This window comes from Xenopus laevis, chromosome 7L, assembly GCF_017654675.1.
Source record: "Xenopus laevis strain J_2021 chromosome 7L, Xenopus_laevis_v10.1, whole genome shotgun sequence".
Taxonomy (NCBI): Eukaryota; Metazoa; Chordata; class Amphibia; order Anura; family Pipidae; genus Xenopus; species Xenopus laevis.
This window is the reverse complement of record NC_054383.1, coordinates 62,363,198-62,383,115: the sequence shown is the minus strand read 5'-3', so window position 1 is coordinate 62,383,115 and position 19,918 is coordinate 62,363,198. Positions and strand designations below refer to the sequence as shown.

Sequence of the window (19,918 nt, the reverse complement as noted above, 5' to 3'; positions counted from 1 at the left end):
CCGCACAAAGTCTGTATGGATCTCAGCACAGGAAGTCTTGAGAGAGGGAGGGGCGACTTCAGTTTTCAAGCAATTAACCCCTTAAATTGAACCTAAAGGTACATAATATAACATGTTCCCTTCAATTTTATTATTTGAGGAATGGATTAATGAGGAGTAAAAAATTATGGTATATGTCCCCTTTAATAAAAGTATAATTGTTTCTATACACAGTATAACTGCACTACTCTGACACATTGTAGCAGAAGCTGAGTAATAGACCTGAGAGAACAGACATCTGCTACTATATTTCATAAACTTTTATCAGTGGAGGACCCCTTTAGTTCCTCCCTCAAAGCTCTTAGGTCCCCCCAGAAATTATTCTCCTTTAATAATAAAATACATACAGTAGTTTACCTCAAGATAACGCATCTTGACACATCAAACAACCAGTACTCACAAAAGCTACATAGAAAAATTAAAGCCTGCCTCAAGAATTGCATGATACCTTTGTAACTGGATCATACTTTGAGGCCTCAACGAGCTAACACCTCTGAAATCGCAGTGAAACATTTTAAGTCCAGTTGTTTTAAACTTGACATTATTAGATACTACATAGAAAGCTACAAAAAAAACAAAAACTCCAAACCATCCTGTATTTCACATATTCTAAAAAAGTATGGGCATCACAAAAAAAAAATTCTACTGTATCTCCTTATTAATTGTTGGTGGATCTCTGGTTTGTGGATTAGCAAACTTGTATTATATGTGGATGTATGGCTTCGCTGGAATATTTACCCACCACTGTAATCCAACTGCTGTCTCACTCTGTAAACTACAACCTACCTTTCCATACATAGATTTTTCCAACACAGTCTAAGATGAAGCAGTCATCTGAGATCAGTTGCTCCTTACGTAAGAGTGCACCGTCACCCACACAAGTAACTTGCATCTGTCCACTAGCGTTTGATACCTGCAATGTGTGCCAGTGTTAAAGAAATGCATTATTTTACTCTAAAGAAGTCTCAATCTTCCAAAAAGTTTGCAATACATTTTTTTCAATTTAACATGAAAGGTATAGATTTTTATTGTACAGTTGGTTGACCCTTTACGTGCCACTGATTGTAGAACCTATGGTTTGTGGGTTTAGGTTGTCCTAAAAAGAACGATTCGCATATATACAGTATGCATATAAACAAAGTTTCTACAGGAAATTCCCCTGAACTAAGCTATCCACTTGGTCCTATTACCAAAACCTTATAAACCCCTTGGTTGGCCCTTTACATGGCACTGATTGTAGAACCTATAGTTTGTGGGTTTAGGTTGTCCTAAAAAGAACGATTTGCATATATACAGTATGTATTTAAACAAAGTTTCTACAGGAAATTCCTCTGAACTAAGCTATCTACTTGGTCCTATTACCAAAACCTTATAAACCCCTTGGTTGGCCCTTTACATGGCACTGATTGTAGAACATATGGTCTGTGGGTTTAGGTTGTCCTGAAAAAGAACGATTTGCATATATATGTATATAAACTAAAAGTTTCTACAGGAAATTCCCCTGAACAAAGCTATCCACTTGGTCCTATTACCAAAACCTTATAAACTCCTTACCTTATAAAGAGTTGCCCCCTTTGTGTGCCTTTCATCAGCTTCTTTGTCATCTTCAACATTTGCATCTCTGAGAGATTCTGGCCGCTTTCCCAGAATCTGCAGGAAGACATGAGCATGCACAGATAATTACAGGTGTTATTAACCCCATAACTTGTAGGATATCCTTTATTGTCAATATATTATTTTATCACATGCTTGGTGTGTGATCATAAGCCTAATTAGTTTGTTTTTTCTATTTCTCATTGGATACCTTTATCATTTCTTCTGGCTCTTCTCCTTCTTGTATGATCTCAACCTTTGCAGCTCCACTCCTCTCACTATCTCGTATTTGATATGCCAGATCACGTGCACGGTTCCTCTCCAACATGTTTGATTTTGACCCGGACCAAATATAGATAGACTACCATGATACAAAATTAGAAGATGTTAAAAGCATGTGTTACATGAAACCCTTTCTAAGCAAAATGATTACTTTATGTCTTTCTGTATGCAAATTCAGTCCATATATTTATTTACATTGATCCAGAAAAAGGCACTCAAGAGTCACATGCACACTTATTAAAAACCTTGGCTAGGCCCCAAACCCACTCCTGGAATCAGCCACTACCACATAATTAGTAAAGGATTGCATAACTTTATTAAAATCATGAGAAAGGAGCCTATGTTTTTTTGGCTTTCTTTGTTACATAGTAACATAATAAGTTAGGTTGAAAAAGACACACATCCATCAAGTTCAATCTTTTTTGCTGGGTGCAAGGAGTAAGTAAGTGTGAATAAATGACTGCTGTGTGTTTCTGAGGAAAAATGCTTTTCATTTCTATATGTGTGGAGTAAAGGTAGATACATTCAGTGCATTTATTTTGTCTTTTTTGTCTGGGATATAGTTTCTAAGGGGAACTTTTTTTTAAAGTTAACAAGGGGTTGATTTTTAATGCTGGTAGCAAGCAGCATTTCCCCCTCAGGTAATCAGGTAAATTCTCACAGGCTTTGGGGCAAATTCACTAAGATTCGAAGTTGCGCCAGGCTCAACTTCGCCGCACTTCGCTAGGCGTAGTTTCGCCAGCGCTCCGCAAATTCACTAAAATCCAAAGTTGCGATCAGGGGTAGCGTAAGGTTGCGAAGTTGCGCTAGCGTTGATTCGCTATGTAAAGCGAAGTTACGCTAGCGAAGGCTAATTTGCATACGGCGCCAAATTCAAATTTCAATGGAGGAATACGTATCAGCACTACAAATGCCAAGAAAACCTTCAAATCAACAAATAAAAATTTTATTTTGCCCTACACACGTGCCCACTGTCTAGGTAAGTTGCCATGAGTCAGGAAATGTAGGGGGAAGGAGGGAAGCCCCAAAAAAATTTTCGATCTTTTTCAGCCTATCACCCATAATGTAGAAAACACGCCAGCGTTTTTTGGGACTTGGAAAAAATTTTGACTTTTTTTGAAACAATCCCTATCTACTCTATTGCGCTTCGCCAGGTCTGAGGTGGTGAAGGAAGTCTAGCGTAAAAGGTAGCGTTCAGTACACTGCGCAAGTTAGTGAATTTGCGTAGTTACGTCGCTAGCGAAAATTCGCCTGGCATAAGGGTGCGAAGTAACACTAGCGAAACTACGCCAGCGTTCGTGAATTTGCGCAGTAACGAAAATGCCAAACGCTAGCGAATTAACGCTAGCGTTCGGCGCTTCGGCGCTTAGTGAATTTGCCCCTTTGTGCTCTTTGGATTGATGTCTCAATAAGTTTGCACAGCAAGTGATCATGTGAAGTGTTGCATTAAGTGTTTAGCAGGCGTTAAAAACCTAATGGTTTTTAAAACTAAGAAGGTATTTTTGAGAAATTGCACTTGGGACTGTAAGTACCCATTGTAAATATGATTTCCAGTGGGTTTGCCAGTAACACTCAGTGTGTGTCTTGTTGCATGTATGTGGTGTTGTACAGCGTTGGACTCAGTGCTTGATTTGGGAACAAAAAGGTGAAGGGATGGTGGGGTTTGCCATGTGTTGCCCGCCCACTGAAGAAAGCCACGGTAGGAGACATATGGTGGTGCGCGTAGCGCGGCAAAAAAAGCCACGCCCCCCCACTAGCTCAGGATGTAAATCAGGATTAAATCAGTATTTACATGTACCCCCAGAACCCATAGCACTGAGGCAATATCATGTGTAAATACCCCCAAATGTCATAGAGGGTGTCACAGTGGCAATATCATATATAAATACCCCCAGAAATCATAGCAGTGACAGATTTACAGAAGGCAAGGAAAGATTTAATAGTCAATGTGTGTAAGAAATGAGTTAAGGGAAGCGTTAGGGGGGGAAGTGCGAGCAGGCAGTACAAGTAATAAAAACTGCTTGTCGTTATACTGCTGCACTTAGTTCAGGGGAGGGGGGGCATCTGCAGAGTAGCCCTGGCAGCAACAGACACCAATTTCTATTAGCCAAATTCCAGGAGTCTGGCGCAAAGAATCTGCTTTCCAACCCCTTTCCAACAGTGTGTGGGCGGGAGATTCGAATATTGTGATTGTCACCTATGCATGCTTCATATATACAATACAAAGAAGTTTTAAAATAGGGCAAACATCTTTAAGGACTTTGTGTATGATGGTTGCTAGGGCCCTAATTACCCTAGCAGCCATGCATTGTTTTGAATAAGCGACTGGAGTCTATAGTAACAGTGGATAATAGTCTCTGGGAAGGGAGTGTGACTGTGGGATAGCAGGTAAAGTAGGGAGAGATGGTGCCTATAGTAACAGTGGGATAATAATCTCTGGGAAGGGAGAGAGACTGTGGGATAGCAGGTTAGTAGGGAGAGATGTTGCCTATAGTAACAGTGTGATAATAGTCTCTGGGAAGGGACAGTGACTCTGGAATAGCAGGTATAGGAAGGAGAGATAGTGCCTATAGTAACAGTGGATAATAGTCTATGCGAAGGGTGTGTGGCTGTGGGATAGCAGGTATAGTAGGGAGAGATGGTGCCTATAGTAACAGTGGATAATGGTCTCTGGGAAGGGAGTGTGACTGTGGGATAGCAGGTATAGTAGGGAGAGATGGTGCCTATAGTAACAGTGGATAATGGTCTCTGGGAAGGGAGTGTGACTGTGAGATAGCAGGTATAGTAGGGAGAGATGGTGCCTGTAGTAACAGTGGATAATAGTCTCTGGGAAGGGAGTCTGACTGTGGGATAGCAGGTAAAGTAGGGAGAGATGGTGCCTATAGTAACAGTGGGATAATAATCTCTGGGAAGGGAGAGTGACTGTGGGATAGCAGGTATAGTAGGGAGAGATGGTGCCTATAGTAACAGTGGATAATAGTCTCTGGGAAGGGAGTGTGGCTGTGGGATAGCAGGTATAGTAGGGAGAGATGGTGCTTATAGTAACAGTGGGATAATAGTCATTGGGAAGGTAGTGTGGCTGTGGGATAGCAGGTATAGTAGGGAGAGAATTTTATTAAAATATTAAACAATTACAAAAGAAATACAATTACATTTCAATCAGATCAGAAGTAAGCAATAAATCAATAATACATCAAAAAGGAAAATAAACATTCCTGCAAAGCATCATGTTTCCGCCATCAGCCCATAAACAAGATTTAACATTCTGGTTATGTTCATATAATGCATATCAGGAGCCATCTTTATGTTTCTTATTTAAAGACTTGTCAGAACTTTTGCCTCCTGATCTTTTCACCTGAATCCTTATACCTGTCTCATGGCTCACAATCCCTCCTTCCTCCTACTCCTCAAGGGACTCCCAATCTGCCTCCTGGGATTCAGATATCTCTTCCCTCTTACTCTTTTTCCTACTGGAAATGACGGAAGGGAGACTTTTCCTTTTCTCAGGTGTTTCCTCTATTCTCGCCTCTTCTTCCTCTGCCAATTCCCCCCATGATTTCCCCCCTGGCAAAACAAACCTATTTTCAGTTTCAATGGGAATTACACCAGGGCACTTATTCTCTTTAACTTTCTTCTTTGATTTGCTGCCCACCACTTTCCACTCATCCCTTCGTCTCCCCTTCTCATGGGACATCAGTACCTTTGTCTTTTCACTCTTCCCTGTGTCACTCTTCCTTCCATCTTTCTCTGCCTCCTTCCCTCTCACCTCTGTTTGGGGCCCTCTAGCTGTTTCTCTTACCCCTTCTGCTCTCTCCTCCCTCCTTGTCTCAGTCTGTGGCAGGTTCTCCCCTGGCATTGGGGTGCTCATCTCCTGTGCCAAATTGGGACAAGCTCGCTGAATGTTGCGCCAGGCTTCGGGGCATGATCTATAAGAATGGCCTGACTTCATGCACAGGTTACACTTTATTGCCTGGACACATTCTTTGCTCGGGTGCCCAGTCTCCCCACACAAAGCACATTTCTGTACATTACATTTCATGGCATAATGCCTGTTGGACCCACATTTATAGCATAGTCTGGGCTGACCCACATAGAAGCAGACACCCCTTGTTTTCCCAATGAAAAACGAATTTGGGAGATGACTCTGAACATTTTTCTCTACATGCAGTTTAACTTGGACTTTATATCCCCCCGTCCAGAAACCCTCCTCATCAAACAGTCGCACCAGGGGGGATAAGACAGTGCACTGGCGCCTGAGCCATATGAGGACGTCCTGCTCATGTACCGTCTCATTCTTCATCATTATAGTCACTACTTTAGTTTCAGGTTTGGAGACAGGTATTACCCTAAACCCCTCCCACTCCTTGGCCTCTTTCTTCAGATGATACCTCCTCCAGAATTCCTCCAAACCTTGGGATAATTTAAAACTGACGTCAAATTCAATATCTGTGACACTTGTTAGAGCATAAATATCTTGTGGGGTGAAATCCAACAACTGTTTAATTATGTTTCTGGCAACAAACCTGCGCCCCGGGAAATCCTCTCTCTCATTCTCCCACTTAATTTTAACTACATTTATTCTCTTATCAATCTGATCCTCAGAGTCATCTTCCCTCTCACGTGCGAAGAACCTCCTCCCTTCCCAAACATTACCTCCAGCAGCCCTCTCACTCCCACCTTGCACATTGCTCTCCCCAGCAGAATAAACACCAGTTTTTCCCTGCCCTCCCCCACTCACTTGCATTGCATCAACCACATGCACCTCAGCTGCACCTCTCTCTGCAACTTGCTCCACACTGCCCCCAGCACTCGCAGCATTCATTGCACTCACTCCCCCTTCAGCCAAAGCAGCCTCATCACTCGCATGCATTGTATTAATTGCATTAATTGCATTCACCTGCACCTCACTGCCCCCAGCACTCACAGCTGCTGCACACAGATTATCAGTATGGTTATCAGTATTATTTTCAACACTATTATATTGTGTAAAGTCTGTAGCACTGCTACATTCAGCAACAGTTTTTGAACCCTATGTTTCGTTAAGCAGTTCAGCAACTTTAAGCAGAGTCTCAGCAGTCACTTTGCCTTCCTGCATCTCCTTAAACCTCTGCCGGTTGCCATAAAGCTCCTTCCATGGCTCAATAACATTCAGAATGTCTTTAATGTAAGTCTCGGTCTCCTTCAAATCCTTATCAAGGAAAGTCAACTCCCGTAAAACCTGGTTTCTCCTCTCTCCTTTCAGCGACTGCAGTTCATCTATCAGATTATCAATGTCTCTGTTTAAACAGTTTTGTTTATCTTCCAAACTCCTCAGGTCCTTCAATGCTTTAATAATAGTGTCATATTGTATCACAGTCTCACTCACTTTGGGAAAATTCCCTTCACTCACTTCTGCTTTCCCCATGGGGGTCACAGTCATTACCTGCTCAGTGTCCAGGGCGTCACGGTTTCCATGTTCCTCACTGGCAGCCGCCATTTCCAGGTCACCCAGAGCACTTTCTGCAACCTCCAGGGCCATACTGCACTCAGGCTCCATGTTGTCTGTAGCCATCTCCTGGTTGGTCAGAGCACTTTCTGCAACCTCCAGGGCCACACTACTCCTAGGCTCCTCACTGTCAGCAGCCATCTTGCAGCCATCAGACTCCACTCTCTCCTCCTGGCTTGCCTCTGTTGTAGCTCCGCAGCTCCCTGCAGTCACTCCAACACCAGCCTCCAGTTCCACAGAGTCAGAGTCACTCTCCATGCCGCTTCTGGAACAGCTTTTTCTTTTCTTTTTCTTTCCTTTAATGGAGCAGGAAACCATGCCCTTTGTTGTGCGTTCCACGGTCACCTCTATATTAGGATCAGTAGCCCTCCTGCTACTGCCCAAACGGGTCTTCACTGAATAACTTGCAGGCATAGTCTCCTTCTTCCCCATGGAGTGGGGAAAGGCAATAAAAACAAAGCAGAAGTGTCTACAATACTAACCCCCAGACCCAGCCGGGCCTAGGAAAAAGCCACAACTCCACAGAGCTCTCCAAACACCTCCTCACAGTAGCAGTAGTGATTAGAAAATGGCCTCTGGGAAGGGGGTGTGGCTGTGGGATAGCAGGTATAGTAGGGAGAGATGGTGCCTATAGTAACAGTGGATAATAATCTCTGGGAAGGGAGTGTGGCTGTGGGATAGCAGGTATACTAGGGAGATATGGTGCCTATAGTAACAGTGGATAATAGTCTCTGGGAAGGGAGTGTGGCTGTGAGATAGCAGGTATAGTAGGCAGAGATGGTGCCTATAGTAACAGTGGATAATAGTCACTGGGAAGGGAGTGTGACTGTGGGATAGCAGGTATAGTATGGAGAGATGGTGCCTATAGTAACAGTGGGATAATAGTCTCTGGGAAGGGAGTGTGACTGTGGGATAGCAGGTAGAGTATGGAGAGATGGTGCCTATAGTAACAGTTGGATAATAGTCTCTGGGAAGGGAGTGTGACTGTGGGATAGCACAGGTACTGAAAAAAAGTGTTTAGAATGTGAACAACCCCATTAAAGGAATGGTTTACTTTACCATTAATGTACTAGCATATAGATAGAGGAACTCTATGGCAGATTCCATTTGGTGCTTGAATGGCAACAGACAGTAAGGGTGGGTTGGTATATAGAGCTTAGTATAGTAGAAGGGGTCCAGTCTAAGGTTGTTACATACAAGGATGCATTCACTTTTTTATCAAACTACAATTCCCAGTGTCCTCGCCACAAAGCCTGGCCATAGCCACTGTGTAACAGCAACATAAGCATTTGGCCATCCCTGGTGCAAGAGACTTGATAGGCCGCCCTCATCCATCCCACCACCTCTCCTGTCTGTGCGTAGGCCCCATCCCCAGCTTGTCCTTACCGTCACCCCGTACTTGCAGATTTTGGTGCTGGCCAGGCTCAGGGACAATTCAGCTTCAGACTCAGACTCGAGTCCTGTAAACATGGTGTAGCCATACTGGGAGCCCCCTTCCCCATGCTGCTGAATCACCGGTGAAATCAAAATAGGCAGGCGTAATCGTGCGAAAGCATGCTACCAATCACAGCACGTTTAGCGCCAAAGCAAGGCGCCTAAGCCAATGGGGTCACTGATGGCGGAGCGTAGAAAGTGTGAGCAGCGTTTTACTTGATGAATAGAAGTACACAATGTGTTTCCATACCCTTCCCTTGCTGTGATTAACGCACTGGGTCAGGTGGCCAGTAGCCCTCTAGCCTTCCCCTGTGCCTGCCCTCCCTGTACTGCTCAGCCTAGCTAGACCTCCTATAGACGGAGCTAAAAAAAAAAAAAAAAAGCTCCGTCCAGCCCGGGGAAAACCGCTCCGGTATTCAAAAATGTGCCATCCCGCCTACTCTGAAAAAAGAAGTAGCAGGATGCCATCCCGCCACATCCCGCCCCAATTCAAGCACTGGTTGGAGTGGGAATAAAAGGCAGCCAAGGCAAAAAAGCAAATCAGCCACGTTAATGTATGTATGGAAGAAATGTAAACAGTACCCAAGCATGTTATCATTCAGGAAGCTGCTTCATATAGAAGATGGGTATATACGTGCTAGGGGAAGGCAGGGGGCACCAGTACAAGGAAAAATGATTAATATTTTGGTTTAAAGATAGTGACAAGTTCCTGTTAAAATTGGAAAATGTCACTACCTCTTTAAAGAGGTACACACAAAGGGGTATATTTATCAAAAAGTGAAGTTAGAGATCACCACAGTCCACTAGAATGAAATACTGCCTCCTATTCATTTCTATGGAATTTTTAAAGGTGTATTTATCAAAGGGTGAACTTTCACTCAAGCAGACTGTGGTGATCTCTAACTTAACTCTTCACTCTGATAAATATACCCGTAAATATTATTGGAAATTTGGCAGCCATTAAGCCTTTGTCATCTCCTTTTATATGTGGCTACATTACACAGTACTGTTCTAGTCCATTAACCATTTAAGTGTTACAGAATGTAGAATCTATGTTCTGTGGATAAAAGTACCTAAGTGCCACAGAACATAGATTTTACATTCTGCAGCACATCCAGGCACAGGGGCGAGGGGCCGGCGTGGAGGAGTGGCTTTTAAAGACACTTGTCCCTTCCTAGCTCATTCAGAAGCCCTTAGGCAATGATCTAAGCAGGGGGGAAAAGTGGGCCCTGGGGTACGATCATCCTGGGTCCTATAGGTACAGCAGATACACATGTCTGCTGCTGCCTGCTGCTGCATGAGCTTCCTCCTCCCCCCAGTGACACCCCCGACCTGAATCACGGAGCAGATTACTTCCTCCAGCTCCTCGAGTCCCCCAGCTTTTTTGGACACAGTTCTGCAGCCTACACACTCCAGTTTAGTGTAACACACACATAAAATACACTTACACAAAATTTTAACATTAATACACATTTACATTAACATATACTCACTACATTTTCAGGTAGTTTCCAACACATTCACACCACTCACATACTTGCACACGCGCACACATGCATACAACACTTTTCTTACTGCATCCTGTGGTGTTTTGCCTGACAAAAACTTTTTCGCTATTTTGAATTGTGTATTTGCTAACCGCACTGTGCAACCCTTTTGTACCTTATTTCGGTGATAATATTACATTTTTGGTGATTTTGGTGCAATTTTAGCTGTTTTATTGCATTTAGCCCTTTTATTGCATTTTTAGTTCTGCATAGGCATTGCTAGCTTGTTTCTGTCCTTAAAACTTATGTGGCCAAGCTAAAATATTCAAACTGTGATTTTAGTGGTTTAGTGACTTTAGTGGTTTATTGCATTCTGCATTTCTTTGTTACTTGTTTTTTTGCCCATAGAAAATTTATGTGCTGTTTATCCATTTGGGTGCCTCTGCACACCACATAGTTTTGTAAATCTACGCACATTCATATTTAGGATGTTATATGCTCGTACATTACGAAATGTGAAGCATATACAGTTAGGTCCATAAATATTTGGACAAACAAATACAAACATTACTAATTTTGGTATTGTACGTTACCACAGTGAATTTTAAATGAAACAACTTACATGCAATTGAACTGCAGACTTTCAGCTTTAATTCAGTGGGTTGAACAAAAAGATTGCATAAAAATGTGAGGAACTAAAGCCTTTTTTTAACACAATCACTTCATTTCAGGGGCTCAAAAGTAACTGGACAAATTAAAAAACAAAATAAAATGGTAATTTCTAATACTTGGTTGAAAACCCTTTGCTGGCAATGACAGCCTGAAGTCTTTAACTCATCACCAGACATCACCAGATTCTGGGTTTCCTTCTTATTAGTGGTCTGCCAGCTTTCAGTTACTGTTTGTTTGTGGGCTTTTCTGTCTAAAGTTTAGTCTTCAACAAGTAAAATGCTTGCTCAATTGGGTTCAGATCAGGTGACTGACTTGGCCATTCAAGCGTATTCCACTTCTTTGCTTTAATAAACTCCTGGGTTGCTTTGGCTGTATGTTTTGGGTCATTATGAAACTCCTCCTAATAATTTTGACTGCATTTAGCTGGATATGAGCAGACAGTATGTCTCTGAACACCTCAGAATTTATTCGGATGCTTCTGTCCTGTGTCACATCATTGATAAACACCAGTGTCCCAGTGCCACTGGCAGCCATACACGCCCAAGCCATCACATTGCCTCCGCCGTTTTACAGATGATGTGGTATGCTGTGGATCATGAGCTGGTCCACACCTTCTGCATACTTTTTTTCTTGCCATCATTCTGGTAGAGGTTGATCTTGATTTCATCTGTCCAAAGAATGTTTTTCCATGACTGTGATGGTTTTCTTAGATTGTTTTTTTTTTTTTTGCAAAGTCCAATCTAGCCTTTCTATTCTTGATGCGTATGAGTGGCTTGCACCTTGTAGTGCACCCTCTGTATTTACTTTCATGCAGTTTTCTCTTTATGGTAGACTAGGTTATGCCTTCCTCCTGGAGAGTGTTGTTCACTTGTTTGGCTGTTGTGAAGGGGTTTCTCTTCACCACTGTTGTCTTCTATGGACGTCCAGGTCTTTTAGCGTTGCTGAGTTAACCAGTGCTTTCTTTCTTTCTCAGGATGTACCAAACTGTAGATTTTGCCACTACTAATTTTGTAGCAATTTCTCGAATGGGTTTTTTTCCTGTTTTTGCAGCTTAAGGATGACTTGTTTTACCTGCATGGAGAGCTCCTTTGACCGCATGTTGTCTGTTCACAGAAAAATCTTCCACATACAAGCACCCCCCCAAATCAACTCCAGGGCTTTTATCTGCTTCATTGATAGACATAACAAAGGAATTGGCCAAACCTGCCCATGAAATAGTCTTTGAGTCAATTGTCCAATTACTTTTGAACCCCTGGTCCAATTGCTTTTGAGCCCCTGAAATGAAGTGATTGTTTTAAAAAAAGGCTTTCGTTCCTCACATTTTTATGCAATCCTTTTGTTCAACCCACTGAATTAAAGATAAAAGTCTACAGTTCAACTGCATCTGAGTTGATTCATTTAAAATTGTGGTAATGTACAGAACCAAAATTAGAAAAAAAAGGTATCTGTCCAAATATTTATGGACCTAACTGTATGAAGCACAATGCAAACTTTCTAAGGTCCCCCTACTGTTTGGTGGACTTATGGCACATAATACACATACCGGGTGCTTATTTTGCAGCAGTCAGAGTGTCAGCTGTGAAAATGTACTGTTTTCATTTGGGGGTCTCTGTACACCACATAGTTTGGTAAATCTATGCATATTGGGCATTGAACTGTTCAGAAGACCCCTGGTTCATATTTATGATGTTTTATGCTGGTATATTACAAAATATGGAATGTATAATGAGGCAAATTTCAAGCTTTGTGACAATTTTCAGAAACTTCATAAAAACCCCACATTCAGGATGGCTTTGCAGTTTCATAGTTTGCAGTAGAAAGACATGGTTACCCATTTTGGATTTGGCTGAATGTGTACCTCAACGTCAACTTTTTAGTGTTTTTATCCCTCAAAAAATGAAGTAAATCTGTAGCTTATTCAGTGCCTAAAGTGATTTCTTGGACAGTTTGTATGGGCTGACTTCATTTTGGGGTCTCAATACTTTGGTAGTCCTATGCACAGCAGACATCAAACGGTTCAGTGGATGTCTGGCTTTCATATTTTGGATATTTTTTCTTGGTATGTGGGAGATAAGATGCTAGTAAGTAGAAGGTTTGAGGCAATTTTCAGCTATTTCATCAAGACCAACAATTTTGGGAAAGTATTGCGACTCAGTAGTTTGGAGTAGACATGGTTACCCATTTTGGATTCACCTGAATGTGTACTTTCCAAAAACATTTGAGGGGGTCAACATATTTTTTTGTGTTTTTCCCTACAAAATGCTGTAAATGTGTTGATTTTTCAAGTAACCTCCTGATCAATTTATATGTGCTAACTTAATTTTGGGGTCCCTAAACACCAGATACTTTGGTAATCCTATGCACGATGGGCATTAAAATGTTCAGTGGACCCCTTGCATTCATATTTAGAATGCTCTCTATTGTTATCTAATGCTATGTAGGAGATAAAATGCTAGACATGAAAGCTGAGGTATTTCATGTATTTAATCAAAAAAGTACTATTTTGGGAAAGCATTGCAACTCAGTAATTTGAAGTAGAAAGACATGGTTAACCAATTTAGTTTTGACTGAATGTGTACTTTCTAAAAATATATGGTTTTGGGGGGTCAACGTATATTTTTTTAAATAGACGTTGTTTGTAAAGTATGATTATTCAGTAACTGATAAATTATTCAAATTGCAGGTGATTGCTCATAAAGGAGATAATTAACTGAATAAAATACAACTCTCACTTAATTTAAAATGCACTTAAATATGGAGTGTAGGGATGTCGCGGACTGTTCGCCCGCGAACTAGTTCGCGCTAACATCGGGTGTTCGCGTCTGCCGAATGTTCGCGAACGTCGCGCGACGTTCGCCAATTTGGGTTCGCCTTAGCTGGCGCTTATTTTTGCCCTCTCACCCCAGACCAGCAGATACATGGCAGCCAATCAGGAAGCTCTCCCTCCTGGACCACCCCCACACCCCCTGGACCACTCCCCTTCCATATATAAACTGAAGCCCTGCAGCGTTTTTTCATTCTGCCTGTGTGTGCTTGGAAGAGCTAGTGTAGGGAGAGAGCTGTTAGTGATTTGAGGGACAGTTGATAGTAACTTTGCTGGCTAGTAATCTACTTGATACTGCTCTGTATTGTAGGGACAGAACTCTGCAGGGATTTGAGGGACATTTTAGGTTAGGTAGCTTTGCTGGCTAGTAATCTACCTTCTACTGCAGTGCTCTGTATGTAGCTGCTGTGGGCACTGCTGCTGATCTCTCATCTGCTGCCTGTAACCCAATAGTCCTTGTAAGGACTGCTTTTATTTTCTTTTTTGTTTTTTTACTTTGCTACTATAAGAGCCCAGTGCTATTAGTCTAGTTGTGTTGGGGAGTGGGACTGGTGTGCTGCTCCTAGTAGTTCAGCACCAACCAGAGTAATTTTTTTTTTAATATATATATATTTTTTTATTTTACTTATCTCACTGTTCTTTAACGTGTCCAGTGCTGTTTGCTGTTCTTCATAGTAGTGCACCAATAGTAGTGCACTTGCAGGCATTGTTTGCCCAGTGTGTTCTTCAAACAACTGCCAGCTAGCTGTGTAAGCTTGTTCACATTCTGTCTAAATATCAATAATAATACCGTCTCCAGAAACACCACCTGAGTGACGTTTTTCAAGCAGCAATAATATATTCCGTATCCACTACTGTATATGATGCCCTTGCAGGCATTGTTTGCCCAGTCTTTAACCAAGTGCCACCTAGCTGTGTGAGCTTTTTCACATTCCGTGTCCAGAAACATCACCTGAGTGACGTAGTGTGATTTCTGCCCTTTACAGCACAAAACGCAGCGCTGTGTCAACAATGTATTTTTCAGAAACATTTTTGCCCTTGATCCCCCTCTGGCATGCCACTGTCCAGGTCGTTGCACCCTTTAAACAACTTTAAAATCATTTTTCTGGCCAGAAATGTCTTTTCTAGCTTTTAAAATTCGCCTTCCCATTGAAGTCTATGGGGTTCGCGACGTTCGCGAACCGTTCGCATTTTTGTCTGGAAGTTCGCGAACATGTTCGCGAACATTTTTTCCGACGTTCGCTACATCCCTAATGGAGTGTAAGGGTTGTCTGAGCAGAGACCAAGTCTAGGGATACTGATCAAAGTAACTCATCTATTGCCCACTGGTCAGCAAATTAATTTAACTGACCAGCAAACACTGCCTCGGTGTACTCTGCTTGGAATGCGGGAATGCACCAGCACCCAGAACAAGACATCAGCTGGTAGAGGATTCCCACTTTCCAAATATTGCTTCCTAGACTTATGAATGGCTAGTTTGGCTGAAGCTGAGGAAGTAAATTGGAGTGATGGTCTTTCTCTCAATTGTCTCTGGATACCGGGTGTCCAAAAATAAATACATGAGGGGAAAAGTGTAACCAGAACTGCTGGTGAAGTTTCCTCAAAAAAGTCAAAAGAGGTTGCAGTCTGGCAAAAATTAGCATGAAACACAGACTCCCCTTTACTGCAGAATGGACAAGCAGATGGGGAGTCTGTAAAACGAGCTAAGTACTCTCCCATGCTCAATGCACCATGGAGTACTCTCCAACTCAAGTCTCCAGTGGGTCTGAGCACCAAGCTCGAATAAAAGGCTCGCCACTGAGGTCTCTCATCGTCATTAAGCACTCGTCTCCAGATGGTATCATAGCAGCAGACAAGAGCAAGGAAGTGTACAGTGTGGAGCATGAGGGAGTACAGCATCTTCCTTGTCATGTCAAGTCATGAAAGTATGTCAAGGTAAAATTCTCCAACTGGCTCAAGTTGGGGGAAGGAGGAGGGGATTGACGAGTCTTGGGTGCTATTATTATGGTTGGAGGTGGGGAGTTCCAAGGTGGAAATGGCTCTCCAGCATATTAAACCCCATCAATGAAGGTGTGAGAGTCAGGAGAGATGGTGTTTGTGATCTCCTGGAGCAGATGGCTGAATCCCTATTAGTGAGAAATCCCATGCGCTGCATAACTGCCTGAGCTTCCACCCAATTTGATTTCTCAAAATCAATGAGATCCCCAACTTCACTGAGCTCAGCAAAAGACAATGGTGGATGTTGGTGGATTCTGATATCCTAATCTTTAGAGACAGATTGTAAAGTAGGTGCTCAGTTTGAATGTCTTTCCCTTGAATGACTCATTGCCTTAACATGGAGACCATGTCTTTAGAGTCTCTTGGTAGTAAGCCAGCAGTGGTGAGAGGCTTCTTATGAACCCCTTGGGTTCAATGACAAACAATTGCCAGTCATACCTCATGTGTACCTGGTGATAAAAGCTGGATGCTAGGGTACACCACTGTGGAGAAGGATCTGCGTACAAGTATGTCTGTATATGTTGGAGACGGAAGGTGTGCTGTCTGAAATACCTACTTACAAGACCCTAGTCTTTAGTTTATATACACCCGACTCCCTGGCCTCCCTCTCTCAAGGGTAGGCTTGAAACACCTGCAGAGACCAGTGCTTTCCCATTCAGAGAAAGTCCAGTAACTGTGTCTGTATCTTAGCAATGAATTAATGGGTTGGGCTGACATATCAGCCTGTACCAGAGTTGATCACCAAAGCCCTCCCCCTCATAGAAAGCACTTCTAAAGCAAGACCCATCCACTTTCCCAGGTGGGTCAGAAAATGCTCCTCTAGTTCAAAACATTTCTGAGACAGGGGCTCCTCAGTTGACAGGTAGACGCCTAAATATTTAATGAAATTAGTCTCCCAGGAGATGTTACGAAAATCAGAAGGCAGGCAGTCTACCTGTGAGGGTCTTCCAGAATGCCTGATCAGTTGATCCGGGCACATGAGGTAGCAGCGTAGACCACCTGACACTCTTGTGCCCATTCCAGATCAACCAGGTCCGGGGCAACAAGGATTACATTATCAGCATATGCTGAAAGAATCAACCTCATGTTGGGTTCTCTGAGCACCAGCCCCATGAGCCTTTTTCTTAGGATACACAGGAAGGGCTGTACATACAGTTGTCCTGACAAGGTAATCCTTGCCGAATTCCTCGTTCAAAAGCCAGAGGTGCAGTCAGAGACCCGTTGATTTTAACCAAACACTTTGCAGAGGCATACAATGTTTTCAGGCAGTCTACAAACTTTGGGCCAAAGCTATAGGCTTACAGAGTGCCTATAAGATACTGGTGATCAACCCTGTCAAAGGCCTTCTCTTGATCCAGGGAGAGAAAAGTGAGAGACAGGCCAGTCCTCCAGGCAAAATGTAGTCAGAAAGACATGTTGTCAGAAAATGTAATCAGAAATACATTATCAAAAATTGTTTGACCAGGGACTGCATATGACTGGTCAGGATGAATCACCTCTGCCAGCTCAGATTTGAGTCTAAGTGAGATAGCTTTGGCTACAATCTTATAGTCTGTGCTGAGCAGTGAGACTGGTCGCCAATTATTAAAGGGGAACTATCGTGAAAATCTAATTTTCCCAGTGGATGGATAGGATGAAAATAATAATATTCTCAAATATATTCATTTAACAGAAATGCTTACTTTTTGAAAGGCATTCAATAATATCACAGTTACTGAGTTAGAATGCTTTCTCTGAGAGCCAGTTCAAGCAATTGCTGAATGGGAGTGGCTATATCCCCACTGTGATGTCACGTAGCAACTAGCAAAGTCCCACCCTCTTCAAGCTGAATTCAAAGCAACCACACACCAACTGCATTCTCTGGAATCTCATTCTGAGAACAATAAGGCTGTTATACTTTTATAGTGTGAAAATGTTGATATTATTGTCAGAATGAGGTTTTTACATACTCCCAGATCAAAGGCAGGACAGAGCTTGGTAAATATTGTACAGATATAAAAAAAATCAGGGTATCATGCACCTACTTTTTGCACATTGCACCTCACCTTACATTTTGCATATGTCTCTGTAGGTCAATAACAACCAGCCAGCAATTCACTTTGAACAGGCTACTTACTAAAAGGTGCAAAATATGGGTAATTGAACTGGTACAAATTAGCACCTTTGTCTGAAATCACCCTATTTTTGTCTATAAATGTATTTGTGTGACAGTGTGTTTGTGTATGATTTAGTCTCCCAGTAATTTTTGTGTATAAACCTGTATCTTTGTGTGTTCCCATTTTTTTTTGTGGTGTCAATGTGTTTTAAAGGAACAGCAATATAAAAATATGACGTGTTAATAAATGTACTGTTGCCCTGGCCCTTGTAAAACTGGGGTGTTTGCTTCAGAAACATAGCCATGGAGCAGCCATTCAAGTTGAACTAGGGCTATAAGGTTCAGGTTTAGTAGCAGATACGCTCTGTACAAATTGGCCCAAGAAGCAATCTGGGAACAGGTGCTGCTGGACTAGGAGGGCCTTCCTGAATGGACTCACTGCCCAGGCCATGCACAACCCTAGCAAGAGTCTGGAGTGCTACTTGTGGGAACAGGAGACAGCCCATTAGTACTGCCTGTGTCCCTTCAGTGCTGCCTGAGGGCAAGGCCAGACGTGACGTTTTTGCAGCGTTTTTAAAAATGAACAGCCAGGCGTAAATACGCATAAACTGCACTACCACTGAAACTAATGGAAAACGCACTATGGCTTGCAAGCTGAAATTCACCACAGGACGCCAGTATTGGCTTTTTTTTTAGCAGAAACGCCAATACATCAAGAAACTACCAAATCAATAGACTCTATGGGATCTGCACGTTTGAAACCACACTGTACGTAAATACGCAGTGTATTTTAAATATGGCGTCCAAATTCAATGAGAACACTGAGAAGTGCATGTTGGGAAAATAATCGTACGTGCTGAAAAACACATGAAAAACGCATGTTGACGGTCGCGTGTGGTTACAGTAGCGTATTTACGCCTGGCTGTTCTTTTTTAAAAACGCCGCAAAAATGCCACGTCTGGCCTTACCCTAAGGCTCTGCGCTCAGTTTCTGGAAGCTTGGTTTTCCCGCCTTACTATGCCAGCCTATGGGCTCCTAGGGATCTCCCCTCTGCATGAGGCCCATGCCTCTTACCGTCACTGAAGCTTTCTAAAAGTACTCCTCCTGCTTGAGCCGGGATGGTTACTCCTATCTCTCACACTCACCCCTGCCACTCCTATCTCTCTCACACTCACCCCTGCCTCTCCTATCTCTCACACTCACCCCTGCCACTCCTATCTCTCTCACACTCACCCCTGCCTCTCCTATCTCTCACACTCACCCCTGCCTCTCCTATCTCTCACACTCACCCCTGCCACTTCTATCTCTCTCACATTCACCCCTGCCACTCCTATCTCTCTCACACTCACCCCTGCCACTCCTATCTCTCTCACACTCACCCCTGCCACTCCTCTCTCTCACACTCACCCCTGCCACTCCTATCTCTCACACTCACCCCACCACTCCTACCTCTCTCACACTCACCCTGTCACTCCTATCTCTCTCACACTCACCCCTGCCACTCCTATCTCTTTCACACTCGCCCCAGCCACTCCTATCTCTCTCACACTCACCCCAGCCACTCCTATCTCTCTCACACTCACCCCAGCCACTCCTATCTCTCTCACACTCACCCCTGCCACTCCTATCTCTATCACACTCACCCCAGACACTCCTATCTCTCTCACACTCACCCCAGCCTCTCCTATCTCTCACATTCACCCCTGCCACTCCTATCTCTCACACTCACCCCTGCCACTCATATCTCTCAGACTCACCCCTGACACTCCTATCTCTCTCACACTCACCCCAGCCTTTCCTATCTCTCACATTCACCCCTGCCACTCCTATCTCTCACCCCTGCCACTCATATCTCTCAGACTCACACCTGCCACTCCTATCTCTCACACTCACCCCTGCCACTCCTATCTCTCACACTCACCCCTGCCATGCTTACCTTCTACTCTCACACTCACCCCTGCCATGCTTACCTTCTACTCTCACACTCACCCCAGCCACTCCTATCTCTC

At 43.1% G+C, this 19,918-nt stretch overlaps 1 protein-coding gene across 5 annotated transcripts in view; it reads right to left on the bottom strand.

Annotated features, from left to right (window-relative positions):
• Window positions 1–19,918, bottom strand: part of capg.L (capping protein (actin filament), gelsolin-like L homeolog) — a 65,563-nt gene that overhangs the window by 9,611 nt on the left and 36,034 nt on the right. For 4 of the 5 annotated variants that reach the window (XM_041569077.1, XM_041569080.1, XM_018225566.2 and 1 more), the window contains 3 exons: window positions 1,844–1,993; window positions 1,594–1,689; window positions 826–952 (listed from right to left, as the gene is read on the bottom strand). In XM_041569077.1, the coding sequence (XP_041425011.1) occupies window positions 826–952; window positions 1,594–1,689; window positions 1,844–1,993 (373 nt within the window). Of the gene's footprint in view, window positions 1–825; window positions 953–1,593; window positions 1,690–1,843; window positions 1,994–7,336; window positions 8,042–19,918 lie in introns of those variants that run through there. The other variant, XM_041569078.1, reaches the window with a different exon arrangement.